Below are 23,061 nucleotides of genomic sequence, written 5' to 3'. Positions count from 1 at the left end.
AATTACCTTCGCTATTTTCCAGTCATAAAGTATCCAGGCGTGCTTTAGAGAACAGTTTTATAACAGTGAGACACGAAGATAACCTGAATAACAATTATATTCATAGCGTCTGTGATTCCATCTGGACCATGAGCTGAGGGGGTAAACGTCTAACCACTTAGGACAATTCAGACAGTGTAACTTTTTCAAAGTCAATCGTAATTGTAGATTATTTCCATTGTTTGACAAAGTCGATGCAGATATACTATCCAGACCTTTACCAATTAGCTCTAAAGATTTTGTGTTTTCCTCGGACGATTGAGTTTTATAATATTTACTAGTGACGCCAGAATTTCGCGAGACTTCATACATCGAAACAACGTTTTTTTTGTTTTTAGGTTTCTTAAGAAAATGAAACTCTCTTCTGTCATAGTCTTCTTTAGCTTGGGACACAGTCCGTTTAAATCCAGCTGCAATAAAATTATAGTCTAACCTATTCTTGGGGGACTGAATGTGAATGAGCCGCCTCCAAGCTTTCTGTCATCGTCTGTGATCTCGTGAGCAGTCTGCATTCCACCATGGACTATGTCACATCCTCTTGGCCGATTCAACAGTAAATTCAGCTTTCTTGTATGTTCTTTTATTTACTGCACTAAATTTCGTAGCTTTGGTATCATCGCTGGCTTCAGAGGGAGACGCTGAAGCTGCTTTGAGGTCGTTTTTAAATTTGGTATGATTTATAAAGACTCGGGCGTGAGAACATGACGGCATTATGGGGCAAGCGATCTCGAACATTATAGGAAAGTAGTGGCGCAGTCCAGGGCTGTCCAGGAAGTGCAGGAAATATCCGAACTTGCAATGTTGAAATATCCGTAGTTGCAATGGATAATTTTGAGGGGCCCTATGGTTTCGAAAGGATTGTTTCAGTGACAGGCTTACCTAGAATACTTTCTTTTAGCAAATCGCTCTTTGAGAGTTCGTCCATGCTTTTCGAATGTTTTGGTGAACTAGATTTTTGGGAGATCTTTAGAGATCTGAGATCCATGTGCGTTTCGTCTGACTCCTGAGTATCATCATGTATGTCTTCACTTTGCCTCTGGTTCCTTACTGGAGAGGGCCCTATAGAATGAGCATTCGAAGGCCCTATCTCAAATTCTGCTTCATCTAATGGGTGCGAAAGCTCAGCATTTTGTGAAGCTATAGCAGTATCTCTTGGTGTTCCAATTATATGTGCCACCTGGTTGCTTAGAGTTTGTGCCAAGGACTCACAACGGTTGGTAGCAAGGCGCTATATAGCCTTTTCCATTGCCTTTTCGATCACTTCCATAATGGGCAGGGAAATAGACGCTTCCGGTGCTGTGTTATGACCGGCTGCATCTCCTCCGTGCCCCTGATTTCTGGCCTGAATTACAGCGATGGCGTCTTTTCCGTAACAGCGTGTGCGATCTGCAATTTCAAGAATTTGTGTTTCGCATGCTTCTGCCGAGTAATTCGGATTATCAGCACAGAGCGCTTCATTGCAGAGACAGCACTTCTATTCATTACTTTTACGTTCACTCGAGTTGTGCGCCTCAACGCAAAAATTCAGCACCTCGGAGCTGACCGGCATCCTATCATTGTGTGACCATAGAGCCAACACTTTGCACACTGGAGAGGACGAGGCGTTAGCGGTTCCACTCTGTAAATTAGAGGTCACGCCTTAATTTCAGTCGGACGACTCGACCTGACAAGTGTAACGATCACGGACTCATTTGGGACCTTGTTTTTATTCACGACACATCCACACCTATCGCACCCACCTCGCAAAACATCTCTAACACCTCAGATGGAGCCATGTTGACATCGACGCCACGAACAATGCCTTTCTCGGTTGCTAGGTGAGGGCAAATAAAGGCGCTCACCGGATTGGTAGCGAATACCGGGCATTTTAGCAGGTCCTTACACCGATCTGGTCAGACGAACAGAATAGCTCTCCTGCCAAACTGGCGGGCCACTGTGATGCTTTGGAAGCGAGCCGTAGCTGATCTAATTTCTACATCACGCCTTCACTTCTTGAGACAAAGGTCACAGGAACGGATGCGATGCTGTTGCGTAGAAACCGGCCCACTGGTAAGTCCTGCGGAGGATGAGAAGGAGACCAGAGGAAAAGTGTAGAAAACGGCATCTGTCTGGTCTTACTTGCCGAAAATGCACTCACTAACCAATAATTACACTAGAGAAACGCCTATCAAGAACTAAATTCAGTAGCAACTACCCATTCTTTTGCCACAACCCCCAGACTAGACGAGCGAGCAGGTCGGACGTCCGGTTCGCTTCCGTAGCTTCCTTCACTCCTCTCGCTCCTCCACCACGCCCGCTTCTTTATTTTGAACAGGTCCTTAGGCCGTATGCGAGGGATTAGTGGTCAGCTGCCAGGTCGTACAACCATCGCGTGCTACGTGGCGCCAGCAGGCGAATAATGTTCCCCACTCAGAGTCATCGCTACGAGCGGCGCTGGCTCCCAGGTTTAAGTGGACAGATATAGCCAGTAAAGTGGACGGGTCGATGACCGCCGCCGTAGCTGAATTGGTAGAGCATCGGACAAGCTATGCGAAGGTCGCAGGTTCGGTCCCTGCCGACAGTAAGTTGTCTTTTCGTCCACTTTAATTTCAACGCATTGATATCGTAATTACTACAAATAACATCCCATATATTTTCTTGGCTTTATTGTCTGATAGTTCTCATTATCGTTGTGTCTAACAAAGAAAAAACGAGCCCTTAATGTTCCCCTCTCGTTCAAAATCTTAATGTTATGCGGCGGATTGGTTCTTAGTTGAACAAACTCGCGTACGTGCTTGGATGCCGTAGAATGTCAACTTACAGCAATTCCTGTAAGCGTAATGCCCAACGAGTGGGCCGACCATTCGGATCTTTTAGGGAAGATAACCAGCATAGCGCATGATGGTCAGTCACAAGGTCAAACGGACGTCTATATAAATACGGTCTAAACTTTCCGATGGCCCTAAGAATGGCGAGCCACTCTTTTTCAGTTACAGAGTAGTTCTTCTCGGCTGTGGTGAGGGTGCGGCTGGCATAGGCAATGAGGTACTGGTCAAAGCCATGCTTGGCAAGTATAGCACCGAGGCCGACACGGCTAGCGTCGGTGTGAATCTGTTGGAGCAGACGGATCGAAATGTCGCAATATGGGAGGCGTCATGAGGAGGCGTCGGAGTTCCTGAAATTCATCGTCGCACGCCTGCGACCAGGCTGAGATATCAGTACTGCCGGCAAGAAGGTTGGTCAGGGGGACAATAATGGAGGCAAAATTGCGGACGTAGCGTCGGAAATAGGAGCATAAGCCTATGAAGCATCGGAGCTCTTTGATTGCGGTTGGTTTCGGAAACGCAGCAACGGCACTAAGTTTCGTAGGGTCAGGAAGGATACCGTCCTTGGAGACTACGTGACCTCGGATGAGAAGCTTACGGGCGCACAAGTGGCATTTCTTCAAGTTATGTTGAAGTCCCGCCGTGAAAGGCACGCAAGGACTTGCTCGAGGCGGTTGTGGTGGGACGCAAAGTCGCTTCAGAATACCACAATATCATCCAAATAGCAGAGGCAGGTGTTCCATTTCAGACCTCGCAGAATGGTATCCATGATTCTTTTGAAAGTGGCAGGTGCGTTGCAGAGGCCGAAAGGCATAACGGTGAATTCATACAGTCCATCAGGTGTTACAAAGGCTGTCTTCGGGTGGTCGTCCTCTGCCATAGGCAGCTGCCAATAGCCGGAACGCAAATCTAACGAAGAAAAGAATTGTGCTTCCTGCAAGCAGTCCAAGGGATCGATACGAGGCAGAGGGTATAGGTCCTTGCGCGTTGTTTTGTTGAGTCGGCGGTGGTCGACGCAGAACCTGGTGGACCCGTCTTTTTCCTTGACGAGGACTACCGGTGAAGCCCAGGGACTGTTGGAGGGCTCGATGATGGCACGTTTCATCATGTCGTCCACTTGTTCGTCGATGACACGGCGTTCAGCAGACGACACAAAATATGGACGTCGTCTTAGAGGGGCTTGTTGACCGGTGTCAATACGGTGAACGACTGCCGATGCTCGGCCTAAGCACGGCTGGTCACGGTCTAATCAAGTGCAAAAACGCTCTAGAGGGTTGATGATCCCTTTGCACTGGGTTGGTGCGAGCTCGGAATCAATGGTACCGGAGAAGACGTCCACAACATTATTAGCCGCAGTGGGTGAGGTGACAGCACAAATCGGGAAGGATGCCGTGGGATCAGGTATGGTAGCCGGGAGAACGCAGTCGTAAAGTTTGTAGCTTCCCAGGCATTCTCCGCGGAGTAGTGATGACGGGCTATTCGAGGAATTGCACACATAAATGGCAGCGTGACCATCGCAGAAAGTGATGACGGCAAACAAGCGCAAGAAATTTCGACGGCGCGCAGAAGTGACCGATGGCATAAACAAAGCAGATGATTCCGGAGGAGACGCACATGACAGCGGGACGAGCGCGGCTGAGAAAGGCGCAATGTCGACGTCAGAAGCAGCAAACACTTTACGCGAAGCGCGATCATCGGAGTCGAAATAGGTAACGTGAGTTCAGAACGAGCGCAGTCGACCACGGCAGAATTTGACGAAAGGAAATCCCACTCAAGAATAACGTCGTGTGAAGAACGAAATAAAACGACAAATTCGACGGTATACAGGACGCCTTGAATGACGACTCGCGCAGTGCACAATGCTGAAGGCTGAACATGATTGGACGTAGCTGTCTGCAAAGATAGGTTGGTAAGTTGAGTGGTTATTTTGTTCAGACTTCGGCAGAGTTATTCGCTAATTACAAATACGGCAGCTCCAGTGTGAACAAGTGCGTGAACGTCAACGTAATCTATAGAGAGTTCGATTTCGTTCGGGGGGCAGCAATTAGGCCTTGAAAGTTTCGCCAACAACACAGTTCTTGCCTCCAAAAGTGCGTCTGTCAGTTTTCCCCTCGGGGTGGGCTGTGGCGGCGTAACGTTGGAGAAATTCATCGGCGACGGGGGGAAGACGAACGGCATGAGCCAAATGTTCGGCGACTGGGAGGTATGTCCGTAGAAGAATCGGCAGGAGCGGGATATCGAGGCTGAGGAGGCATGTAGTTGGAGGCCCCGGCATTGGCACGAGAAGGGAAGCTGTGACGGTGGCAGTAGCGGGCTATGTGGCCGGGGGTGCCACATGAAAAGCATATGGGCCGATTATCAGGTGTGCGCCATGGGCTGATGGCAGGAGCACTGTTGGTTCAATAAGGAACGGTAAACGGGCGTGCAGTTGGCGGCGACGTATAAGCGTTGCGAGTTGCTTGGAATGTAGCCGGAGATGGTGAAGCATGTGGCCGAGCAACAGCGGCAGCATACGTCAGTGGTGCTGTAAGAGGCGGTTGATTTTGACTTGGTGGCAAGGCCTCAGCAACTTCCGATTCAATGACGTGACGAAGGGAAGGTGACAAGGGCGCAAGCGGCTCGGATGCTCTCGTGAATATAGATAGCTGCCGTGCAACCTCCTCACGAATGTACTGCTTTATGAGTGGCATTAAAGCGGAGTGGTCGGTGGTGTCATGGCGAAAGTCCAAAGGTGAAAGATCCGCTGTGTCTTGAGCAGCGCAACGCGTGGAAGCGCGCTGCCTACGCAGCTCATCGTAATTCTGGCAGAGCTGAATCACATCGGCGACCGTCTGAGGACTTTTTGCAACAAGCATCTGGAATGCACCGTCATCGATGTCTTTCATGATGTGCTTGATCTTGCCTGCCTCGTCCAGAGTCGAGTTGACGAGCTTGCAAAGGAAGAGCACATCTTCGATGTAGCTTGTGAAAGTCTCATCTTTTCTCTGTACGCGGCCACGCAAGCGCTGCACAGCACGAAGACGACGCACAGCAGGACAGCCAAAGGCCTGCGTGAGCGTTGTTGCGAATTCTGACAAGGTAGAGAAATCGCTTTGATGATTTCTATACCACAGTTTCAGGACGCCGGTCAATTAAAAGTTCACATTTTTGAGCTTGTCGCTGGCGTTCCACTTATTGTAAACGCTGACCAGTTCATACTCGGCAGTCTAAACTTCGACACCTTGGTCGTCGGTACCACCAAAGATGGGTGGATCACGTTGCCGGAGTGCGCCAGGGCCGAAGACAGGCGCAGGCGCGCCGGCGCAGTGCCCTGAGATGGTCCCGAATCATTCATCGCGAAAGGTCGTCGTAGTGTCCGGCTGCGAAGTTCCAGCAGTTCCATGGTGAGGACCAGATGATATCCAGCACCTCCACAAGTTCAAATGGGGTGTTTTACAGGCAGGAGGTGTCCCGACGAAGCAGCGGTTTACTTTGCCCAAGGGCTAACATGAAGCAGGCCAGCAGTAGTAGTAGTAGTATCCTCTATTGCATGGATCATACCCACTCTGGGGGATTGGCCAGGAAGTCATCTTATGAAAAAAAAAATATTACAGTATTTTGAGTATTGAATGCTGATGCTAATAAATAGTAATAAATATACAAAAACAACGTACGCATCAATGAAATAGTGCAATAATAGTTTTTGAAACATTCAGATCAGACACCAGCTATCACAGCACGTCGTCTTCCTCTTCCCTCTTGCTGGAGCCCCGTGTCTGCTACTCCATGTCCACTGCTCGAGCCCCGTGTCCACTGCCTTCATTACACTTAGTTGAACTAACTCTCGTACGTGCTTGGATGCCATAGAATGTAAACTTACAGCAATTAGCCGGCGACGAAGTTTCACGTCTTGCCAAAGCTTCAGTGAGAGGTTCATTGCGGTAAGTTGTGAACTGCACCGGATTTCCTTTAAAGGACCTTTTTTCGCATTGAACTTACTGTCATTTACAAGAACCAGAGACACCTACCGATTGTCAGAGTGGCACGATTTCGGGAACAGTTAATTGCTTTTTGTGGCATTTAGGAGTGCAAATGTGTACATTTGAAGTTCGCTTCGCTGCGATCGACGTGTAAGTCATCAAACAATTATGTCTGTCTTTGAACTACTGTAGTTCGGTCAGGTATGTATCAGTTCGCGTATATTTTAATTTACCTATTCAATCAGAACAATTGTACAAATACTGAGTTTGTTTTTCCTTTACATCAGAGTTTCCACCCTGGTCTTTTTCAAGTTTCTTAGAACGAAAAAATCCGTAAACAGGGGGCGGGTGCTCGAGCCGACGTTTCGACAAGTGGACTTCTCTTTTCAAGGCTGGAACTGATTTCCTTAGCTATCGTGCGTATATGCTTCGTGCCCTCCCCACCACAAGGGAGAAGGGGAGGGCAACTGCCAAAGTGGGAGTCGGGGAGGGGTGGGAAAAGAGGCCGCCGTGACGAAATGGTTGAGTCATAAGGACGGCGGAAAAAAAGAAAGCAAATGAACAAAAAACGGGGGAGGGGGAGAGGGGAGGAGCGGAGGTTGTACGTTTCGCTGAATGATTGTCAGTGGAAGCATGTGGCGCTTTAACAATAGTAGGTTCGAAATTCCTAGAAGAAGGGCTTAACTCTAATTGGTTTTCGTTGTGTATACCATACCGAATAGATTCTAGAGTCCCCTTAGAAACCTTAATACCTGCTGGCTGGAGAGTATAGAACGTGTGAATAAGGCATGATTTTATGTATTTTCTGTCTCTTGGGGACCGGAAGTTTGACTGAAGTATGTAAAGTTTGAGATCGTCGAAGTTGTGACCGGCTAACTTAAAATTTTGTGCCACTGCTTTGGGTAACTTCTTCGCCGTGTCCGCGCGATGCCCGTTTCATCAAACAATAACAAGCTGCCCCGTTTCGCCAATGTACCGTTCTTGACGATATGAGCATTCGATCATGTAGATAACGTTCGAAGTAGTATAGGTAAAACTAGATGGACGTAAGCACTTCCGGTGCTTGTAACTATAACGTCACCTTGAAGGTGTTTACAAGTCGTACATTTTGGTCGAGAACAAGGTGTTTTTTGGGCAGTAGAATTAGTGTTTACTTTTGCATCCACTAACATGTCCTTAAAGTTCCTGTTGCGGCGATACACGGCCTTTGGTACTCCGGGAAACGCTTTTCTAAGGCGCTCGTTGCTTGCGAGTGTTGGGTACTACTTACGGAGGATATTATTTATGTTTAGTAGCGCATTTGAGTATTTGGTTATAAATGCTGGTGGCTGGTTGGGCTGTGCTACGGGGGCCTTTTGAGCTAGTGATGATTTTCTATCTAGTTGACGTGCTTCGTTGTAGGCCTTGTTTAGAGCATCTTGCGGGTAATATCTTTTAACTAATCTTTCCTTTAGGTTGCTTAAGTGGTGAACGTAGTCACCGTCGTCGCTACGGAGCCTCGTCGGCTAGCGCACCCAGCCCCTGTTTACGGATTTTTTCATTGCAAGCTTCTATCTTCCACTTCCTGCCGTTTTTTTCAAATTTCTTAGGTTATTTATACTTCGGAAAGACTTTTTTTCTTTTTTTTTGGAGGGTGCAGCTAGCGTCTATTGCACATCAAGGCATCACAGTCTCCACGAAATAAACTAGTGGCCACCTCGTACACGTCTACTACTTAGTCCTTTAATAAACAAGGTTTTTTGGGCCCTCAGCCTTATCTGAATTTACAGAAACGGAGCGCTATCTGACACTAATCCTAAAGATCGGCAATACTTTTTTTTCTTTGCGGCATGAACTGTCATGGGAACACTACGCTACACTTGTATTAAAGTGCACAAATGGTGAACTATTTGTAAAATGCAGAGGTCCGGGATTCATCTCCGCTGCCAGAGTCATGGTCTCCACGACGCCGCTACCCGGGATACCTGGCGGGCCTGAGCACAACGGAACATCCCTCTACCGCTGCGCGCTGCGAGCCTCTCGCCATAGACCACTGCCGGGCCAGCTTGGATTACAACAGCACGGCTTATCCGAATGCTGTCGGGCACTTCACGGCTCGGGTGAGTCAACACGCCCAAGGACAACGTGGTTGGCGTGGTTATTCTATTATTTCCAATGTTTCGTATCACCTTCTCAGACAGGCAATGCGCTTCAATATATGTGAACAATAGAGAACTTCCCCCGCCTATTGGTGGAGTGCGCTTGATTGGGCTGGCACTGTAGATGAAGACACGGCGCTGTCTTCATTTTAAGCGCTCTTTTATTCTTCGTCCATAGGACGTGCCGCGGCAAGTACAAGTTGGCTGTCGGTTCACGTGCATGCACGGGGACATCGCCGCCTGTGTCACTGGTGGCACCGGCATTTCCATGGCATTGCCACATTCAAGCAGCAGCTTCAGAGCACAATAATGCACGACCACTGAGTTACACATGAGCTGCCTCGTAGCAGTTTTATGCTGCGGGCTGTCACATCGACTTGACGCATTGTTCAGTGGTTTGTGGCTGTAGACATAAGCGTGCGCACAGGAGGGGCAGGAGGCTGGGGCGGCCCCCGCTCTCAGGGGTACGCCGAGTCTGTCCCGCTCATTGTTCAATGTGAGGCAGGTTTTTCATCCCTGATGCCAAGAACCTTTACCCCAGGGAAGGCACTTGTGATGGTCGCTTTGTCTTCGGAGCTTGTTTTCTTTCGCAATCGACGGGTTCCCGCTGAAGGAGAACCCTTTGGACAACGCACATGGACCGCCAACCAAGTATGCTTGCATCATTGCTGAACCACAAAGGTTCATTGTAGTTATCAAGTTATCACATTCTTTCAAGCTTTAGCGACAGCCGCGTCGTGTTCTATTTGGTAGTTATAGGCAGATATGGTGGACTTCAATAGTACCTATTGCCTGCTGACTGTTGCGGATTATTTCTTTTATTTCTTTTATCAGAATTTGCTTTTCAATCATTTCCTTTTGAATGAGCGGGCCTTGTAAATGACAATTTTCACCCTTCTGTATTCGATCTATATAATAGTTATCAGCATGAATGCTTTTATATTTTTTTCGTTGCTATAGCAATGAGAGCGACAACCAAGCGACCATTTCGTATTTGCAATGTTTTGTGCGTTAAATGTAGTCCTGTACTCCACGTCATGAGCTGGTTCAGCACTGTGGAAGCTTTGGGGCTTCTTAGCCAATAGGAAGATCCAGCACTCCTCACGATGTATTCATTCGCGCCGCATCGTCTGCTCGCAGCCCCATAGCGTCCGTGCTCGCGCGTTTGGCGTGTATAGCGAGCCCACGGCAGCAATCAACGCTCTTAGCATTGGGCTGAAACAGCAGAGCAGCAGAAACAAACACAAAAGAAAAAAACAACGTGCGCTGGGCCAGTCAGGCGAGCACACTCAACCAACGCTCTTGGCGTTAGACAGCAACGGCGGCGTCGGAGAAGAAGCAACAACATGGCAGCACACGTCGACGCTGGTTCCTTGCGCCTCGAAATTATGAAGTGACCATCGTGAGCGGTGTGGTCGGTAAGTTCTAAACATACGCTGGTGTTGGCGTTATAATTGTGTCCTGACAGCAATGTAGTCGTGTCTATTTTGTACTGTTTCCAAGCTACAGTTTCAAATTCTCGGGTACAAGGCTAAGTAGGCGGGGCTAACAAACAGTTAATTTCAATAATAAGGACGAAACGTACCTGGTACTTGGTCCTCTGCGTGAGATGACAGAAAGCGATAGCCGATTTCACCGTTTATTCATTGTTTTCTGGACAGTGGGCAAGCAGCAATCGCGAGTTCGGACCCAAGCGGGCGATCGCGTCTGCATGGGCGCTGCCATGTCGGTTCATTATCAGAATTATCGGCAGTTGCTGATACAATAATCAAATGCTTATGACCCACGTGCGAATCGTGATTAGCGTATCACCTATTGGTGTGACGTAGCATAATTATAATGTAATTACAAACACAACTATGTTTCCTGCGCAAGCAGGAAACGTAGTTGTTTTTGTACCTCGTAGCTTTTTTGTACACCTCGTAGCTTCCACCCTGCTGCAACCAGCTTGTCAGAGTGAGTACAGTAAAGTGCGATCTCAATTTCAGTGTAGTGCACGTGCTCCCGAAGACGCAGTTCAATGATTGACTCAGATGCCGCTCCAAGGTTGCAAGTAGACGGCAGATTCAAGTGAGTGTCAAGAAGAAAATATCTAGTGAGCGTGGTGCCATTTCCGTGCTTCTCAATTAGAAAGGAAATGTCGGAAAATTAGTGCTTGTTATGTGTTGTCATCTGTGAGCAAACGGGGAATGCAAGAAATATCAAGAATCTTTTCTGAACTCGGCGGCGGCGCGCTGGCCTAGACAATGGGGTGGGGTGGGGAGGTTCCAGGCTTTGAGTCCCCCCTCCCCCTATATAATTACCTTGCCACGCGTGTTTTATTTTGATGTATCCGTATGTTACCCGCAAAGACTGTTAGGAACGCTCGGCGCATACCGCGCCGCAATGTCTGAGAAGCTTCGCTATTGTTTGAGATCATACTGTTAAGATCGCGCGCAGGAAGGGAATAGTGTAGTTTATTCGAGCGCCTACGTGGCCGCCAGCGATAACGCGGGAATAGGACATGTCTAAAAAGCCGACGCGCTTAACCGCTTGGCAGATAACACGACGGCCGACGCTGTTCTCGCCGCTATCATTGTACAGCTTGAATTGCTTGTACTTTTGCCTTTCATTTTCCGGGCACAAGTTCGACCAAATAGAGAGCTACGTAACAGCGAGTGCTGCTGGAGCCTTCTTCACCGCTACGGCCACGTTGCATCCGGTGGTAGTGCTGTTTCGTTTGTGTTCCGGGCCTAGTCCTAGCTCCAAGTCCAAGTGGTTAAGAAGAAGAGACTAAACACATCGCGGATCGTTGAACTAGCCGCAGGCAGCAAGGACTACAGCCAGAGTACGGGCCACTTCCTGACAACGCCAGCAATCCGCCAGGCAACCCAGGAAGCCAACAACCTTACGCGGGTCATCGCTAGAAGATCCGGGGAGCTGGCTTGAAGGGTAGGACCGGGTGGCCGGTTTGAACAATTGGACCAGTGGAGACAAACTACGGCATGCCTATTTCGCCATAGAAGACGTCGCTCGGACACGGTTCGAGAACTGAGAGGCCACACTGATGACCTGGGACCTTTTTCGCGCCGTACATCTGGACAGCTTCACGAGCGTCGTCCGCAAGAAAAAGAGCCGAAACCCTATTGGAGACCCATGTAGAGCTCCCGAACGAAAACACTGAGATGTACACAGGGGTCGCCAGGTCGAAACGGCAGAACAAATTCGGCAGATCCCACGTACCGTGGGAGTCGATGTTATGCGAAGCATGCGGCGGGTAGGTGACTGTGGCGTAACTTTTTTTTACTGAGCGACAAGCTACAAAATGGCTGTAAAGATATGTTTAAATTTTATACGCACACACATATATATATATATATATGTTGAAGAGCCGCATATGTGTCCCGAGAACGCACGCACGTTTCACGAATTTGTGTGCATGTGTGGAAGAAGTTCTTGACAGTTCTTGAACAAGGGCATCATCACCGTGATCAGTGAGCACCAGCAGCTGGTCATGACTTGTTATAGGATCCGGTCGTGATCGTGGTGACGAGGGGTCGATGTGTAGTGAAGTATGTGGTATAGCAGAGCTGTTGGAATTCTTGGATGCCTCGGTTCCTACACCTACACCCGTTCATTACGTCACATTTTAGCATAAAAAAACGACACACGGCTCTTGCCTGCTTAGTGTGAACAAGGAACCCGTGTGGGTCCCGAAACGTCTCTGTGTTTTTCACCTTGACTTGGTCAGTGACCGCATCTACATCCTCATGCCTCGGTCATTTCGTCGACAAACCGGCTGTCGACAGCGCCGGCGACAAGTAGGAACCTGAAGCCACCCTTCGCGTTGGTGAGGTATTGGCCGTCGAGGCTGGCAGGCCTGGATATTGCTACGTGCACCAACATCAGTGGATGGTGTTTGTCGTATTCGTAGACTACCTGGGCGTATGTGGCCTACGTAGCCTAGTATACAAAGCGGCTGTCAATCAATCTGGCATCATCCTCGGTCAGCATGAGGCCATCGCCCAGCCTCGTAAGAAATGAAGCGGACACTGCGTCGTTCTTGCGGACTACGTGCAATTTACGGTGCGGTGATGTGGATATCATATGTAACTTTCGTTAATGTATTCCTCCGGGGTCAAGCAATGCTTCAATATAGCTTGCCGAATCATATGAATACAAACGTAATGTTTATTAGACTGCTATAAAAGCGGAGCCAGGACTGGAACTAAAGACGTTAATCTTATATGATGCCTGTATCGTAGGAGTACACATCCTAGGAGTATCGTGTAGTGTTTATTGCTTTCTTGTAAAATTAGATAGCAAGCACCACAACCACAATTGACGTTGCACCGATATTACGCCTGCGTAGGCTATTTTTCCAAACCAGTTTATAGACCTGGCATGGCTCAGTGGTAGAATACCTGATTGCCACGCAGAATGCTTGGGTTCGATTCCTGCAGGGATCCTAATTTTCATTCATTCCATTCGTTGAGTCAACGCTGCCATTGTTGGTTTTCCTTAACGCTCTAGTATTTAAGTTACCGATGTCCGTTCTCGCCGTTCCTGGGTAGATATAAACTGCCAATCACCTGTGGCGCATACCCGTACACCGCGGCCCGTGGTAAACGGGTATGTGCCACACGTGTCTAGTGGAAAGGGTTTGACGACGTACGCGACAGGATTTTAAAGTTATTCATGTCATGACCCGGCAATCATAATCGTCAAATCCTCTTACCCTCCCGTGCAAATTTTGGTCTTCACCAAGTTAAGGAGGCGATCATGAGAGCACCCAGACGTAGGCGGCTAGATAGATAGATACGCAGATAGAAACGCTCAAAGTGCCAGAGGTTCGCTAAGAAATGCTTCGCATTTAATAGCAAATAAATTAGAAACACAAGCCAAGAAGTAGCCAAATTGAGCCAAGGGCAGAAAGTAGTAGGCAAGAGTTGCCATACGTGTGCGAAAACAACTGGCACGTTGTTATTCAAATGAGTAAATTGAATAGCATTTTGGTGTAAATATAAATCAGTACAGAAAAAAACGCTTCAAGATCAATTTCCGAGATTAAAAGGGCCCTGCAACACTTTTTGAGCAGGGTCAAAAAGCGCTGCCAATCGGTAGTCGAGGCTCCCGAGAACACGCGAGCCAATTATAGCGAAGCGAGCGGCCTGGAATTTACAATAAATTCTCAAAGTCGGCTGAAATTCGCTCGCTCTTCTCTCGACAAGTGATGTATTAGCCCGCAATATATGACGCGACTGTCGGCAGTTCCACCATTGGCTGATGTTATAATCACGATACCACCCTCATTAATACCTTCGTTGTTAATTTTGAGTTCAGTAAGTAGATAATATGTATGGTTATATTGTGTTATGGCGTTAAAACACCGAACAAACATTATTATTAGCACTTCCGGTCTCACCGACAGCTCGTCTGCTCGTAGTTGCGTGGTTGCGTTTTCTTCACCATGCGCAGTGCCGAAATCGTGAATATTTCTGTGCTTTTGACCATCGCCGGTTGCCGTCGAGAGTGGCAGCCGTTCGAGTGTTGCCTCGTCAGCTGGAAACTGCATTGTCGGCACGTTCTCACGACCGACCGAGGCAGCGGTGCAGCATTTCTCCGATAACAATGCTGGCGCCGGCTAGCTTAGGATACCTGTGTTCGCTGTATGGCGAGAGTCCCGTTCGCTGTCTGTTCAGTATGTCATCGAGCCGCACCTCGGCGTATCCTCCCCGTAGTCTCAGGTTCCCGAGAAACCGCGACACAGCAACCAAGCAGACTCGCATTTTCACGGTAGCTGCAGACAGCCGGGGGATGGGTCCGCGCCGGCCCGATGCCCCACGATCCTTTCTTCTAGTCTTTAGTTCTTTGTTGTCAGCCCGCACTGTGCGCCCGCACTCGAAGAGCAAACAGCATCGAAGTATCGCCCCTGGGAGAAGGGTGCACGCAGCTTTGCCGTGTTGAATACGATTCAAGCGCGAGCAGTGCGACGAGGCGGTGTATCGGAGTGTGGGTCGAAACCCACCTCAGCTGTCATTCGTTCCAAACGCGCACGCAGGTTTGCGTCCATGGTTGGCAGAGCGATGAAAACACTACGGCAATTCGAGGTGCACACCCAACATTACCAAACCGACTCGCAGTTTTCAAGCACGCGCGATACATGGTGCGATGGGCTCCGCGGTGTTCGCTCCGCTCGACGACGACCGTGCAAGCCGACCGGAAGTGGCGCCACAGACCACGTGGTTGCGCCGAGACGCCAGAGAGAAAAAAATGAAGAAAAAAATGCCGCCGGCGCTGACGTAACTCTTCGGCGCCTCCTCGCGCCTCCACCCTCCCTCCCTTCACGCCCCGCGCAGCTTTCCGCGCGCTCGCGGCGTTGAGTTGAGGGAGGAAGCTGCGGAACGTGATCTCTATAATTTGGTAACACCACTTAGACTTGACGGATTCGAAACATTTTTGCGGCATATGACTCGTGAAGAGTCATACGTCAATAAAGAGCCTATTCCAATATAACTAAGAAAGGTGTTGCAGGGCCCCTTTAAAGCATAAGTTATTAACTTCAGCAATCATTTCATGCAGGCTAAAGTTTTTTGTGCTAATGCAGAAATGACAGTCTTCATGCGTCTTGCGAAACTTTACTTCATAGCGCTAGAAGTACCAGCTACCATAACAATAAGCACTGCATGAGTGTGCTCAAAATCACTGTTGATTTTATTGAAGCATTGCAGCGTAGTCACTTCAGTAAAACTTGTTGTTGGGCTAGTTGGTGCAGGCTTCAAGAAATTAAAAGACGCAAACCACCAAGAAAAAACAGTATTAACGAGAACTAACAGACAATAATGCTGAGGAAAGCATAGAAGATGTTATTTGCATTCAGTGGAATATAAATGTGAAGAAAGTAAAGTAGACGAAAAGATAACTTGCCACTGGCAGGGGTCGAACCTGCGACCTTCGAATAACGGGTCCGATGCTCTACCACTGAGCTACTGCGGCGGTCATCCCTCGTCCACTTTGTGGGTTATATATGTGCATTTAAATCTAGAAGTGCTAGTCAGCGCCGATCGCAGCCATGGCGGCGAGTGTGGAACACTCTTTTTCGGCCTTTTTGGGGTCACGTAGCACGTGATCTTTTTACGAGCTGGCACCTCGTAAATTGCAGTTTCGGACGCTTTATTCTAAGGTCGCAGATTCGGTCCCTGCCCGCGGCAAGTTATCTTTTCGTCCACTTCACTTTCTTAACATTTGTATTCCACTTATTACAAATAACATCTCCTATACTTTCCTTAGCATTATTGTCTGTTGGTTGTCGTTAATACTGTGTCTAACAAAGAAAAACGAGCCCTTAAAGCCATCTTCTTTCCTTCAAGAAAAAACAGGTGATAGAAAAGAGCGTCACTCGCAACTAACTTTATTCTTGAAAGACCATCGCAACATACACACCGAGCCACACATCTGCAACATGCCACGCGTCACATCATAACAATCAGCCACTCTCAACGCAAGTGCTAGTTGAAAAAAGTTTCAAAAAGTTCAAACTCAGCTGATCGCAGCACGTTACAGATATTTCTTTTTCTTCTTATGTAGGATGCTTCTCGCATTTCTCGTTCAAGCACCTCCTTACTTCTATCAGGGATGGTGACATAAGAGCACAGTGAACTGTACTAGTTGGCGCTGACTGGTTCATTATGTTACAGCGCGACAAGGCCCACCCTAGATAAACAAGTTTCTTTAAAAAAAATTGGGGAAGGGCGAAGCATGTAGGGAAAGGCGTTTCAGCTCCACTAACATGAAACCTGTGGAGGGGCGAAGCATGCAGTGTGCGCCGGTGTTTCCCACAGCAAAATCACTGCTAATGGGCAATAAGAGACAGAAGAAAGATTAGACATAGAGACCCGCAGTCCGCTTTTAGTTAACGTGCACGCTGCGAATCTTTATTGTCCAACTACGCACAAGAGAAATCTCCCAGCGGCACTACGTTGCAGGTCAAGATCAATGTTGTGCAGCGCGAGCAGTTGGTTTTTTCAAGGAACTCGCTAGGTGACGCTGCCTGCGTCGGCGTTGTCTCTCGCAGGCAGGGCGCGTTCTCGTTCCTTGCGAGCTGGTAGTTCAGCGTTCATCGCAGAAAGAGCCTTTCCATAGCGAACGCGCGTCGTTCGCTTTCTCTCGCCACACGACGAGCGCTGAGGCGGTGGCGCCCTCTCTTGCACTGAAGCAAATGGACAGTACACGACGATGCATGCAAGCAAATGCGTCACGACGAGGCACGCGGCAACAGCAAACGATGCACCGCCGACAAGCCGAGACCCTAAGTGCGTCGCCCCTAAAATTTTCAGTTCATAGACAGCGCTGTGTCCTGTCGTATATGTGCCTCAGCTTTTTTCTTCGTGCTCGCGCCGTAACATAATGAGTGGATATTCACAAACGCTGCTTCACATCTACACGCGCTTCAGTGCACAGGGAAATGTGCCAAAAGATTATTCTTGATCGACAGATCATGCTCATTCGCTCGATCGTTACCACATCGACCGGTCTGGCCGACGTAAACCCTTCCACAGGAGAGCAGAATTTCGTAGACCACGCCCAAGGCACAGGTGACGTAGGGCCTCACATGCTTCTTACCACACAAGGCAAGCATGGGTCCTCTTGAAATCTGTGGGCACAGGCCCGACAGCTGCTCAGAAAACACCGCAGGTACTTTGTAGCTATGAGCCACCTATTTAAAGGTTGTGTGCAACCTTACGGGACAACTACTGGTCCTTTTTAGAACTGCTGACGTTCGTTCTTTTTCCCTATAAATTTTTGAAGGAGAGATTCAGCCGCTGCCGCAATGACCAACAAAGGATATCCAGCTGAATATAGCCGGCTGACCTGGTTACCAAAACTCTTGCATTCTGTGAGGGCAAGATCTAGCTAAAGCACCTTCCAAACACGTCAAAGCAATATCTCTCTTATCTACTTTAGATGGGGCAGCATCGTAGGGCATCAGCTCTTTGCACGAAGGAGGCTAGTAGGCCGATATGCTCTTCTGACAGAGTGGCGCTAAAATATAAAAACTGAATTTTGTCGTCACTAGGTAGCTCATGCGTGAAGGACAGCCGCTTTTTGTCAGCATTTCTTTAAGATTTCATCGGCCAAGTTGGTGGGTGTCAAGCATGGTTTAGCATTTAAAACTACCAAAAAATCACCCACACACCTGTACACCCTGCGCACCTTTGCATCATCAAGATCCTGAGCTAACCATTTGTCAAAAACATGGTAAAAACAAGTTGCACAGTAGGGGCACGCGAACGTTGGGAGTGGTCTACGAAATACCGCTCTCCTGTGGAATGGTTTACATTGATTTGTTAACTATCGAGCTAGGGAGCATGATCTTTCGATCAAGAATAACCTTTCGTCACATGTGCATGTGCACTGCAGCGCGTGTAGGTGTGAGACAAGTTTTGCCACTATCACCATTCTTGGTAGAAGCAAGGAGGTGTGCATGAACGAGAAATGCTAGAAGCATACTACATAGGAAGAAAAAAAAGAGATATGTGCATTAGCTACACGTTGATGTGTGGCAGTCAGCGTAGTTTGAACTTCTTGAAAGTTTTTTGGACTAGCACTTCTATCGAGAGTGGCCGATTGTTGTGATGTGAAGCGTGGTATGTTCCTGCGCATATGCGGCTCGGTGTATATATTGCGATGGTCTTTGAAGAATGAAGTTTGTTGCTAGTGACGCTCTATCCTAACACATGTGTTTTAAATGCGAAACATTTCTTAGCGAACTTCTGCGACTTTGATCGTATCTATCTATCTATCTATCTATCTATCTATCTATCTATCTATCTATCTATCTATCTATCTATCTATCTATCTATCTATCTATCTATCTATCTATCTATCTATCTATCTATCTATCTATCTATCTATCTATCTATCTATCTATCTATCTATCTATCTATCTATCTATCTATCTATCTAGCTGCCTACGACTTTGTGTTCTCCTCACCGTTTCGTGAATGGGATGTATACCAAAATTGGTACGACACAACATGACCGTATTACGAACATAAATGACAGGTCATAACATGAGAATCATGACATGCATGTCATGAACAGCATGATTTACATGCCCCGGTCTTGGGGCTCTTGCGGCCGTCTCGTTAAATTGATATATACCAAAATTGGTGTGGCGTGACAAGAGTGTATGACAAACATAATGACAGGTCCCAAAGTTTAAATGATGACACGCGTGTCATGTACAGCATGATTTACATTACATGATCTCGGGCCGCTCGCGGCCGTTTGAATGAATGAATACATACCAAAACTAGTAAGACGAGACATTTCTGTGTGACAAACATAACTGACACATGGTAACATGAAATTCATGTCATGCATGTCATGTACGACATGATTTACATGCCACGCCCATGGTGACCTCGCGGCCATTTGGCTCGCTTGATATACACCAAAATTGGTATTGTGCGACGATACTGTGTGATGAGCGTCAATCAGTGGTGGTAACTGGAAAATCATGACATGCAAGTCATGTGCGACATGATTTACATGCCACGCTCGTGGTGCCCTCGCGGCCATTTGGGTTGCTTGACATGCATCAAAAATTGGTTTTGTGCGACGATACTTTATGATGAACGTAAAACAGTGGTGGTAACTTGAAAATCATGATATGCATATAATTTACGGCATGATTTACATGCCACGCTCATTGTCCAATCGCGGCCGTTTCGCTCGCGTGATATACACCAAAATAGGTATTGCGCGACACGACAGCATGACGATCGTAAATAAGAGGTGATAAAATGAAAATAATGACATGCAAGTCATGTATGACATGATTTACATGCCAGGCTTATAGTGCGCTTCCGGCCGTTTTGTTAACTGGATATATACACCAAAATTGGTATGACATGACACGAGTGCGTGATTAACATACATGACCGGTCATGCATCGTATATTCCGGAATAGACGTTTCGTTAGCATCGTGTATACGGATTGGACATGCATGCATGCATGGCAAACATACGATATATAGTGAACTAGATTCCATGGCATGAATGACTTTATTTGCCTCAAAAACAAACAAGGCCGTTGTAGCAGCTGTTTGCCGGCTGCTTCGCATTACATCGATTCCCACAGTGCGTGGGATCTGCCGTATTTTTATTCTGTGTATTATATGTATTGTCTGATTCCAGATTTTCATTTATTCTATGTATTCTTTTTTGCTAGATTGTACCATATATTGATCGCAACGATTGTACTCTACCCGACCTTGCATTAATGAACTGTGTTTGCCTTTTTTCTTGGTGGTTCGCGCTTTTCAATTTCTTGAATTAGTCAATTGTGCAATCGTTTCTCGCGTGATGACGAAACACGAGCAACTAGTACTCTCGAGTCACAGTCCATCCCTAATCCTAAAAAAAGCCACAAGCAGTTCACCAGATATCTAATTTCCAATGTCGATGAGTGTAGAGCTTCCTGGATGCGGAGGGCTTTCGGTTACAGTTTAAATTCGCATACAGCAATAGGTGGCCTGCGAAAGAGGCTCCATGCAATAGTTTTCCCCCGAGTTCAAGCCGCTTATCTAAAGTTCTTTTATTTTGTGTAATAGAAGCGCCAGAATCAATTTTGGGACGTGAAAACACTCCTTGGTCACCATGTTTTGACACCGCATGCTCAAACGCCAGCGGCTGCGACGCGGCAATACATTGTGAATTTGGTTCAAATCGAGGCAACAACAAACAAGCCAAAGTGTAGCCAAGTAGCCAAAACTTTTTTTTGCCGACAGCGGCCTAAAAAGGAAACCAAATTGGCGCAAGATAGCCAAACCTGGCAACCCCGATGTACACTGAAGAAATGACCCGATCGTTCCGGCACGCTGACCCCGCATTATCCGAGGAAAAAAGGATTCGTTTCCTGATGTGCGGAGTGAAGCAAGAGCTCTTTGCCGGACTTGTACGCAACCCGCCCATGACAGTCACGTAATTCGTCAAGGAGGCCCCAACGATCGAAAAGGCCCCAGAAGTGCGCACCAGGCGATACAACCGCCGCATGCCGACGACGAACTACGGGGAAGCACATGCGCCGGGCACCAACTACCTGCGTGAGGCGATCAAGTTGGTCGTGCGTGAAGAACTGCAAAAGATGTTTCCGGGGTCGCAACCTTAGGTGCATTCAATAGCCGACATCGTTAGCGAGGAACTGCAGCATTCGCTAGGAGTTTCTGCACCCCCAAACTTGAGCCAGAAGCCATGAGCTATGCCGCCGCCGCTGCACGCCGTGCTGTCGCCAATCCGCGCAATCGCCAAGGCCTCGCGCCGTCGCAGTTCCATCGCCAGATACCGCCTCCACCTCCGGCGCCATCCCGTCCGCCTGCGGGCCAATGCTACGCCCCCGAAAGACCGACGTTTGGCGCAGTGGCGCAGCCAGCGGGTGGCACACCAGGCCACTCAACTTCGGCGCGTGCGCAGTCGATGATGGCATTACGGTGGGATAGGAAGAGCCACCAAGAGGGTCCAACTTAAATTGAGGAGGACGGAGCTACCAATGGAATGGAAAATGATAGGTGTAATCCTAAGGGACAAGGAGAGAGCAGAGTGGGTCGGGGAACAAACGGGTCTTAACGACATCTTAGTCGAAGTCAAGAAATAGGCATGGGCTGGGTATATAGCGTGTAGGCAAGATGACCGCTGGTCATTAAGAGTAATAGACTGGATTTCAAGAGAAGGCCAACGCGCGAGGGGGAGAGAAGGTTAGGTGGGCAGATGAGATTAGTTTGCGGATATAACGTTGCCGCAGCAAGCACACGACCGGATTGAATGGCGGAACATGGGAGCGGCCCTGTAGTGGGTGCAGTCAGGCTGATGATGACGCACTCCCACCCGAGGATGACGTCATTCGAACAGGTATAAAGGACAATAAACTCACGATGTGCAAATTGCCTTCTATAAACACTCTTGTGGAGCAGGCTGCAAGAGGCTTCACTTGCTGGGCGTCTGCGGAGAGCGACAGTTTGGAAAGGGGTGTCGTCACCTTGCATAGTGAACGGCAGAGATAAGCGCCTATAACAGAAATGGCTGCGCCAGTGTTCACAAGCGCAAAAGTACACACACCTTGGAGAGCTATTGGGACCACGTTAGCAGGAGAATAGCGACCACTGTGGCAGTTCGAAGATGGCGCAGTTCTTGCCTCTTCAATTGCGGCACTTAGTTTTCCTGGTTGGAAGGCCCGGGCTGGCGACGCATTGAGGAGATGGTGAACGAGGAGAATGTGATGCTGCCGAAGGAAGTCACGGCGGTCGGTATAATGTATTGGGAGCTTATTGGGGAAAGGGCTGGCTGCCGTACTGCGACGACAGGCAGCGTCGCTGAGAGTTTTAAGGCGACGGCGGCCCGAGAGAGCAGCAGGCGTAACAAATGGAGCGATTGTTAAGCGTACTGCAAGCATTGTTGACTCTCGGTGCTGCCCAAGTTGCAGTATGAACGGATGGTGGCACAGGCTGTGTGTGGGTCGTGTAACGCCGCTGCGGAAGCCTTCGCACTGCCCGCGCATATGTGAAGGTGCGGCCACACGCTGCACGACTTGGGCATAGGCGAAAGGAGCGGCCACAGGATGCACTGCCTGCGCATACGTGCAATAACGGAACGTAGCCGGTAGGAGTAGCAGAACGAAAGAACGTTTATTGCTCGGTGTTGTCGCTATATAACCAAAAAGGTCACATGGACGTGTCCTGATACGCAAGAGTATGAAACGTGCAACAAGTACTGCTCCTGTTATACATAAGCACGCGTGCTTGATAACACAGCATCCCTTCCACCTTAGCTAGAGAAAGTGAGACGATCTGGTGTTTTCCGTAAGCGAGTCGAACGTCTTAGTGGTTGTTGGTCTTCCACTTGAGAGTTGACTTCGCGTAGGCCCGTATCTTGACAAGCTTCTGCCTGCTTGGGACTGCACTGAGCTTCGTCGTTGACCTAGCTCAGCTTGCTATGACGACCCTAAGTCGAGCCGTGGCTGGAGTTGGCCTACGTTGCGCCGCTACGGTCTCTTGCGTAACCATGCATGCTCCCATCGTGAACACTACTGTTGCCGGCATCCATCTCTGACCAGACTAGTACTGGCGCGACCATACACGCTAT

At 48.3% G+C, this 23,061-nt stretch overlaps 1 protein-coding gene and 1 long non-coding RNA gene across 2 annotated transcripts in view; both read left to right on the top strand.

Moving 5' to 3' along the window:
* LOC125756919 (uncharacterized) overlaps nt 1-23,061 on the top strand; it is a 496,701-nt gene that overhangs the window by 150,614 nt on the left and 323,026 nt on the right. The window lies entirely within an intron of this gene.
* The window catches only part of LOC119383530 (atrial natriuretic peptide-converting enzyme), a 283,080-nt gene that overhangs the window by 123,235 nt on the left and 136,784 nt on the right, over nt 1-23,061 (top strand). Inside the window, exon 7 of the mRNA XM_049411982.1 lies at nt 8,705-8,901. Coding sequence (XP_049267939.1) covers nt 8,705-8,901 — 197 coding nt within the window. The remainder of the gene's footprint in view (nt 1-8,704; nt 8,902-23,061) is intronic.

The sequence above is a fragment of the Rhipicephalus sanguineus genome, chromosome 1 (assembly GCF_013339695.2).
Source record: "Rhipicephalus sanguineus isolate Rsan-2018 chromosome 1, BIME_Rsan_1.4, whole genome shotgun sequence".
NCBI lineage: Eukaryota > Metazoa > Arthropoda > Arachnida > Ixodida > Ixodidae > Rhipicephalus > Rhipicephalus sanguineus.
Note: the sequence above shows the minus strand (reverse complement) of the source record. Positions and strands in the feature narration are given on the sequence as shown.